The 7,849-nt window shown below is 57.2% G+C and overlaps 2 protein-coding genes across 2 annotated transcripts in view; one reads left to right on the forward strand and one right to left on the reverse strand.

The window, feature by feature from the left end:
* DNAAF1 (dynein, axonemal, assembly factor 1) overlaps window positions 1–7,013 on the forward strand; it is a 20,327-nt gene extending 13,314 nt beyond the window's left edge. Inside the window, exons 7-12 of the mRNA XM_010850814.1 lie at window positions 26–192; window positions 1,140–1,391; window positions 2,501–2,610; window positions 4,311–4,367; window positions 5,339–5,714; window positions 6,483–7,013. Coding sequence (XP_010849116.1) covers window positions 26–192; window positions 1,140–1,391; window positions 2,501–2,610; window positions 4,311–4,367; window positions 5,339–5,714; window positions 6,483–6,589 — 1,069 coding nt within the window. The 3' untranslated portion in view covers window positions 6,590–7,013. The remainder of the gene's footprint in view (window positions 1–25; window positions 193–1,139; window positions 1,392–2,500; window positions 2,611–4,310; window positions 4,368–5,338; window positions 5,715–6,482) is intronic.
* Window positions 7,014–7,101: 88 nt separating this feature from the next.
* TAF1C (TATA box binding protein (TBP)-associated factor, RNA polymerase I, C, 110kDa) overlaps window positions 7,102–7,849 on the reverse strand; it is a 9,904-nt gene continuing 9,156 nt past the window's right edge. The window contains 1 exon segment of the mRNA XM_010850863.1: window positions 7,102–7,847. Within this exon segment, the coding sequence (XP_010849165.1) occupies window positions 7,620–7,847 (228 nt within the window). The 3' untranslated portion in view covers window positions 7,102–7,619.

Consider the following 7,849-nt stretch of genomic DNA (forward strand, 5'->3'; position numbering starts at 1 on the left):
TTTTGTTTTTAATCCTCCTAAACAGAGCTTGCGCAGAGGCCTGGGCCCGGGGAGGGTATGCAGCTGAGAAGGAGGAGAGACAGCAGTGGGAGATGAGAGAGCGGAAGAAGATCACGGACAGCATCGAGGCCCTGGCGGCTCTCAGGCGCCAGGCGGAGGAGAGGAAGCGGCAGAGAGCGAGCCAGGAGCAAGGTGTGAGCCTGAGACACAGGAGGGCCCCCCCGAGCTCCACTGAGATTCATCCTGGGGTGGGGGCAAGGGAGGGAACGCTTTGCTCACAGGCCTATGGATCCGTCTTCCCTCGACCTCACTTGAGGACAGTGCTCAAGACACGTTAATAAGAACCCCGTCCTCTTCCTAGATGCAAGAGGAAAGAGTCAGGGGCTCTGTGTGCACCTCCTTTTTTTTTTTGGCTTGCGGGATCTTAGTTCCAGGGATCGAACCCACACCCCCTGCAGTGGAAGCAAGGCGTCTTAACCACTGGACCACCAAGGAAGTCCTCCATGTGTATTTTTAAATGACAGTGTTTTTCACCTAAATACAAACTGTGACTACACTACACACAGAAAACACAGACAAGCAAGGGTCATCACAGAATTTGCAGCAAGAACTTCTCAACGTTCAGTGTGAGCATTTCCTGGCTTTTCCTCATGAGTGTAGTGCATACTTTTTTTTTTAATAGAAGAAAGTGGCACAGCTCGATTGCTTTCTGCCCACTCACATTCCCATAAAATAGACATTCTCCTGCTGTATGCATTTCCCCCCCTTTTCCAATGTTTAATTAGGACATTGTTCAAACAATGGTCAAATGAACACCTGTGTCATCTCCTCACGTCGGGTGTTGATTAACATTTTGGCGCACGTGTGCGCTGCTGACCTGCTGGAAAGCCAGGGCAAACATCGTGGCCCTGAGGCCAGTCCCTCAGCCCGCATCTCCTGAGAGCACCTGGTACAGTCTTCCAGGGGCCAGTGTGGGCACTGCATGTGCTGGGCATCCCCCTGGTGGCTGTGCAGCCTGTTTATCCAGCACCCTGATGACCACCCTGCTGCAGGTCCCCACTGCCCACCCTCGGCCTTCGCTGCGGGTCCTTCCTTGTCCTCCTAGGACCATCCCAGCTCACCTGTGGACTTGTGCTCAGGGGAGGAGCCCACACCAGCCGGTGCTGGGGACGTGGACACTGAAGTGGAAGGAGAGGAAGAGCCTCAGGAAAAGGATATGAGGCAGAAGATAGAGCAGTTTGTCAAGGAGAGCTTCGAGGCCAAGGATGAGCTATTCCCGGAGAAGCCAGAAGAGCCGAGCCTCCTGGAGGAGCTGCCTCTGGATGTCGGGGAGCTAAAAGGGGTGCTCCCCTCTGAGGCCCTGCCAGCGAGCCCCAGAGCTGCCTGGGCAGGTAGGTGGTTGAGGAAGCACAGGTGCATTATACCTGGGGCAGCTCCCAACTGGGGGCCCCGGACTGCCTTCCACCCTGACTGCTCAGTCTGTAAGGTGATGTACGCACACCACCTCACAACAGGACCACAAGGGGAGCCCGGAGTGCGTTTCCAGTATCAGGTCCAACGTGTTTCAAAGAAATGGGCAAGACACTAACAGTGTATTTTATCGAACCCAGAACACCTAAAATATGTTTTCTCAGGTGACGCAGTGGTAAAAAAAAAAATCTGCCTGCCAATACAGGAGATGCCGTTTTGATTCCTGGGTTAGGAAAATCCCCTGGAGGAGGAAATGGCAACCCCCTCCAGTATTCTTGCCTGGAGAATCCCATGGACAGAGGAGCCTGGTGGGCTACAGTCCATGGGGTCACAAAGAGTCAGATTCCGGTTAGCGACTGAGCACACACACCTAGAATATAATTTAAATCAACATGAATTTATTCATGAGATAGGTTCCTCTTTTTGACACTAAGTCTTCTAAATCCACTTGCTTGTTTCATTCTAACTGGGTGCCCCAGTGTGGCTCTTGAGTCAAACTGGGCCTAGTCAGTCCCCAAGGTGGACAGTGGACTGGCATGACTTGAGCAGAGCGGGGCCACTCATCTCTGATGACCGAGGCTGGAGAGGAAGCAGCGGGCAGGAGCAGGGGGGGACTAAGGGGAAGAGAGGAGCCCCGCCTGGACCCCACATTCCCTGGGCAGCCCTGCAAGGATGGCGCAGGTCTTCTTGACACTCTTGCAGCAGGAGGAGCTGTGAAACTTGCCCACTGATGCCATCGCCCTTCTTTCTTCATCTCCTAGTCGAGCGATCATGCTTTTTCCAAGGTTCCTGCATGTTTTGCATAGACTCTTGGCTGGAGCTTCCATCTCCAGGCCGTAGAAAGAGGGTGCTCTCTCCCTTCCCTTCCCTTTCACACATAACCTTTTCCTTAGCTCTTGTCACAAGGGCTGGAGGTCTTCAGACCCAAGGGTTCTGTCCTTTCTCTTGGAATCCACCCTAACTGCAATTGCCTGTCTGACTGTTGTGTATGAAACAGACTCCAAGATTACTGTAACTCTGTTGTCCTTAGAATTGGCTCCCCAAACTGTGGCCACTGAAAGTGCATCAGGCGCAGAGCCCGATGGAGCTGAAAATCTGGAGGCCACAAGACTGGAGACGAAGGAGCAGCTCTTCATCGACGTACGTAGCCCGTGCACCTGCGGAGGAGCACGCGAGGCATAGCCGGTGTCAGTGTCTGATCAGACACAAACCTTCTGAATCCTGAGCTCAGTGGGGCCCGTGGGCTGGCGCGCGTGGCCTCCCCTGGAGGTCCCACCCAGACCCAGTGCTCAGCATCTGCAGTCAGTAAGCCCTCCTGGGGGTGGGCGGTGGGGAATCCATGCCTGTGTGCCTTCAAAACCGAGAGAGCTGGCCAGACGAACCCCTTGAATTACATCTACGAAACTCTTGAAACGTTTCCCCACGAGAAGTTACCCACTCAGCAGCTCCTTCTGGCCATAGACGGAACTGCTGGGAAAGCTACACTTAATCAGCAGAGCCTTGCGTGCTCTCGGGACAGCTGCCCATCTTCCTGGCCTGTCCTGCGTCCTGTCCCCCAGGGCCGATTCAGGGGGGCCACCTGACCTTGGGCCCGATCATATCCTTGGGAACAGTCCTCCTCCCTGCAGCCTGTCCACTCTGATGACAGCCTTCCAAGCTGTGCCCGCGAGAATGCATCCCTGGGGATATGCATGTTTGGCACGACCCCCAGGAACTGTGCTTTAGGGGGTGAGGAGCAGGAGCTGGTCCCCCCATCTTTAGGTTTACACCCTGCTTCCCCAGAGGACAGCCATCTCTCTGCCCACAAGCGAGGTCCTTCCATTCAGACCGTGTTGCGTGGCTTTGCCTGCCCTCTGCCCGCTTCCTTCACAAACTGCTACACTCATGTTTCACTCCCAACTTCACAATTTCACGTGGCTCAGAAAGGTTCAACTGAGCACAGTCAGCATTCAGAGTGGCGTTTCCAGTTTTCTGAGTGGGTCTAATATAGATACAACAAAAGTGGGCGCTTCAGCCCTAACGTGTGACAACCCACCACATACAGGACCCCGACGCTACGCTAACACTGACTGTTCTTCCTTTTTGTCCGGCACCACTTTAAATACCTCTTGTACTGACTGATTTAACCCTTCCAGTAACTTTAAGAGGTAAGTTATCATCCCCATTTTACAGACGGGGAAACTGAGAAATAAAGAGTAGAGCACCTTGCCCAAGGCTACACAGCCAGACAATGGTGGAGCAGGAACAGCAACCCAGGCAGGCTGGCTCTGGAGTCCAGGCATCTGACTGCCTCACAAGCAGGTTGGGGTGCTACAGATGAAGATACCCCAAGACACAAAACAGGAAAGCGCCGCCTCCCCACCCGAGTTTTGGGAAAGGTTCGAAAGAGACTCACTTTGTGCCAGGTAGGGTCCTAGGTCCTAGGACCCTATTTGTATGTAGGAGGTACGATTCCCCCCAGATGAACTGGGTAATACCAAAGTAAAGTGGAGAACGAGGTGGAAATTTTTGAAACACGTCACGCCTTACAAAGCTCTTTCACTGACCAGATCCAGGTACCTGGAGTGTTACCTGGAGTGTGTGTGCTGCCTGTACACACAGCTCAAGTGGCCACGTGTATGCTGCATGTACACGTGGCTCGAGTGGCCACACGTGTCCCGCACGTATACGGGTCTCAAGTGTCCACGTGAGTGTGCTGCATGCACACATGCTCGAGCGTCTCGGTTGCTCCATGGGCCCCTCCACACTCTGTGGTTGGTTGGTGGGGTGGCCACGTCTCTTCCAAGGACTGGATGCTGAGCGCGCACCCTACCGCTGACCAGGGTCACTTCCTCTTCCAGGACCTGCCCGACTTGGAAGACGTGAATGCCGGTGAATCTCTGGGCGACCGGGATAGGGTGAGCTCACCTGCACCCCCGCAGTTCCGCTTCCCTCCTCCTCTCCCAGCCCCGTGGATGACCAAGTATGTCAGGGAGTCGCAGGCTCTGCCTGATGCCTCACACGCCCGGGGCCTTTACCTCAACCTCAGGAAAGGTTTACTGCTGCTCCCTTCTCTGAGGTTTTACAACTAGCCACTTGGGATTTTTTTGGGGAACACATCTTTTATCACTGATCTTTAATAACCATGTACTGTACATCATTACCTGGGCTTTTTCTGTCCTTGACGTTTCTGTGTGTTCATCTAGCGAATGCCAGTACGACAGTGACACACAGGCAGGGAAAGGAGAGAGCAGGGAGGAGAGGGCAGGGACCCGATGTGGATGTCTCATGAGGTGACCTGATCCTCCCCCCAACATTACCAGAGCCCCTCGGGGCCTGAAGGAGAGAGAGAAGCCTGGGGCGTAATGTCAGGGCGGGAGCCAGTGATCACAGCAAGGACACAGACACAGAACCCAGTTCTTTGGGGGCCTGACCACCAACGCAGGGCTAGGTGGCCGGTGCAGGCGCAGCCTGCCAGGAGCCCGGGCTCACAGATGCCTGGTTCAGGACCCAGGTGGGGGCTGGTGCAGCAGGAGCAGAGAGGGTGGGCCTGTGCCCCATGGAGACCCGAGGGAGGCGGGGGTGCCAGTGGAGACCTGGCCGCAGGGCTCACGACCACCTTGGGGTCAGCGCTGTGTTCCCGGGGGCTGTCCTGATGTGGTGCCAGAGTGTGATGGACAGAAACGCAGAATTAGCAGCATGCACTTTAGGGACGAGGAGGAAATGGCAACCCACTCCAGTGTTCTTGCCTGGAGAATCCCAGGGACGGCGGGGCCTGGTGGGCTGCCGTCTATGGGGTTGCACAGAGTCGGACACGACTGAAGCAACTTAGCAGCAGCAGCAGCAGTGTGAAAACAGCATGGCTCAATACATCTTTTCCTTTTAACAGGAGCAGTGCTTTCCAAAGATTACAGCCATCTCGAGCCTGAGCGACGCCAGCGAGCCTGACATGGACGACATCTCACTCCTAGCACTGGAAAACACATCCTCGGACACGCTTTCCAGTATATTTGCAGTCCCCAAGGATACTTCCTGGAGGGTGGAGACCGAGACGCCCTTCACAGACATACTTAAAGTGGCACCAGAGAGGGACCCGGAAACCCAAAGGAAAGCGAGTGAGGTCCCTCGCCCGCTGATTCAGGAGCTGGGCGATGATGAGGAGCCCTCAGGACCGCCGCCCCTGCCCCCAGTCTGGGAGGGGGAAGCCGTGCCTGCCCCATGCACTGAGGACAGCGATGGAGACCTGCTTCCAGCCCCCGCTCCAGGTAATGTTCCCTGACCTTCAAGGTCACAGGGGCCGAAAGCTTCTTGGTGGGGAAACAGACAGTGGACCACCCAAGCCCAGAGCAGTGGCCACCTGGGCCTTTGTCGTCAGAATCCCACGTTCTCAGTGGTGGTGGCGGGTCATTCACAGCCTCTCCAGAGACTGTGGAGAGACTCCAGAACACTGCGAGCACGTGTTCCCACCTGGGCGGCTTGCAGCGTAACTGGCCAAAGAGCTGAGGAGCTGCCAGGCCGCCCTCCTCCCCCACCACCCCCAGGCTCGGCCCTTCCCGACCGAGGAAGGAGGGGACCAGTGGCGCCAGTCTCATCACACGGGACGAGGCCAGGGCAGCAGCTGGCCCAAAGGCGGTGCCGCGCACATGGGTGCCCAGAATGGCACGGGGAACAGACGTGCCCGCTGGGAAGGGAGTCGCAGCAGGTTCGGGCAGCGCCCACAGTACCCAGGGGGCGGGGCAGGAGAAGCCACTCGCCACACACCACCCAGCCTGCCAGCCTGGGGGCCTGAGCCTGTGACCAGAGAGGCACCACTGGGATGGCTGGTTAGTGCCTGCTGCTCACAAGCACACAGGGGTAGCTCCGTGTGCCGAGACTGTGCTCCCTGACTGTGAACCCAACATGGGGAGCCCTTGGCACACACGATCCCTGCTCTGACCCACGCTGTGTGGCCGTCTTGAGGCCGGCACACGGGAAGGGGTGAGGGCTGACCACACTTCCCCAGAACACTGAGCCACCCCTTGCCTAATCTGTAGGAAACGGCCCAGAGAAGGATGAAGTCCAGTCTGAGGTGGAGTCCGAGGAGCGCCTGGGGTCCGAGGCAGGAGAAAACCGGGAGGACATTGAATTTGGCCTGGACTGAGCCTCTGCTCTTGTACCAGTGGGCACGGGCCCAGGCCTGACTCCCCAGCAGGGGTGGGTCACCCTTTCGCCTGGGCTCCCCTTTCCTTCCGAGAGCTGCGGTTGCCGAGGGCATGGGCCCCAGTTCCCTTCTCCTGCGGGCACAGCCCCATGCTCCCCACGCTGTAAGCCTCTAACAAGCCAGGTCACTTCCAGGGGAAACCCTGTCACGGTATAAACGTTTCAGCATCCACGTGAGCCCTTGTATTACTGGATCATCTAACGTCTGGGTGAGTCACAGGTCATTCACTCCATCAGGTACTGAGACAAGAACCACTCCATTATTGTAAGAAACCCAGGTCCCGCCCAGGGGCCTGTGCGTTCCCAGGGGTGGGGTGGGGTGATTTCTCCACAGCAGAAGCAGGCTCTTGTCTGGGGCCACAGAGCCACGGAGGGTGAGAACCTAACATTGAGCGTGGAAAGCCATGGAAGGGGACACGGCCAGCCTAAGAAAGTCCATCATTCAACACCAGGCTCAGTCATGGGTTTATTCAACCCCTAACATGGGTCCAAAGTGCCTCCCTCTCCACGTTAGACTGTGCTAGGAACCGCATCGCACAGACACTGACCACAAAGCACCGCTGATACCCAGTGAGCACGGGCTAGCTGGGGAGCTCATTTCACCGTCACCCACAGCACCAAGCAGCTGGGGCTCTGGCCCCGAGGTCACTGGGGGCCCAAGCGTGCCTGCAGCCCCTGCCTTCAGCATGACACTGTTAGCTGGAAGGGATCCCAGCGACACCGACCTTCAGGACAGGGCTGCCAGAGCTCCACCACGTGCCCCGAGACTGTGACCTACGGGAGAAATGACTATTTTGCTGTTCTCCTTCCCCTGACGTTGCTCCAGACTGCTTCCGAGCGTCTCCCGCTCACGAAGGCATTCCAGAAGCAGGTCTGCCCCCTGGGGACTGTTCTCTGATTCCCGTTTCAACCACGAAAGACGCAGCTTATCAAGGATGGCAGGCTCCTGGAGCTGGCAACCTCCCCAGGCCTCAGAAGCCCATGCGGGGCTTTTTCCGGAGCCGCTGAGAGCCAGAGCGTGTGGCCAGAAAGCTGGGGGTCTGGGAGGAGGGCGGGGTGGCACCCTCCGGGGTGTCCCCTCGGGGCAGCTGCTGGACTATGCCATCCCGGGGAGTGTGAGGCCTGGAGGGCGTGGCCCGGACACTTGGGGTCTGGGAGGAGAGCAGGGTGGTGCCCTCTGCGGTGTCCCCTCGGGGCAGCT

Source organism: Bison bison, unplaced genomic scaffold (assembly GCF_000754665.1).
Source record: "Bison bison bison isolate TAMUID 2011002044 unplaced genomic scaffold, Bison_UMD1.0 scf7180017864295, whole genome shotgun sequence".
Classification (NCBI taxonomy): Eukaryota; Metazoa; Chordata; class Mammalia; order Artiodactyla; family Bovidae; genus Bison; species Bison bison.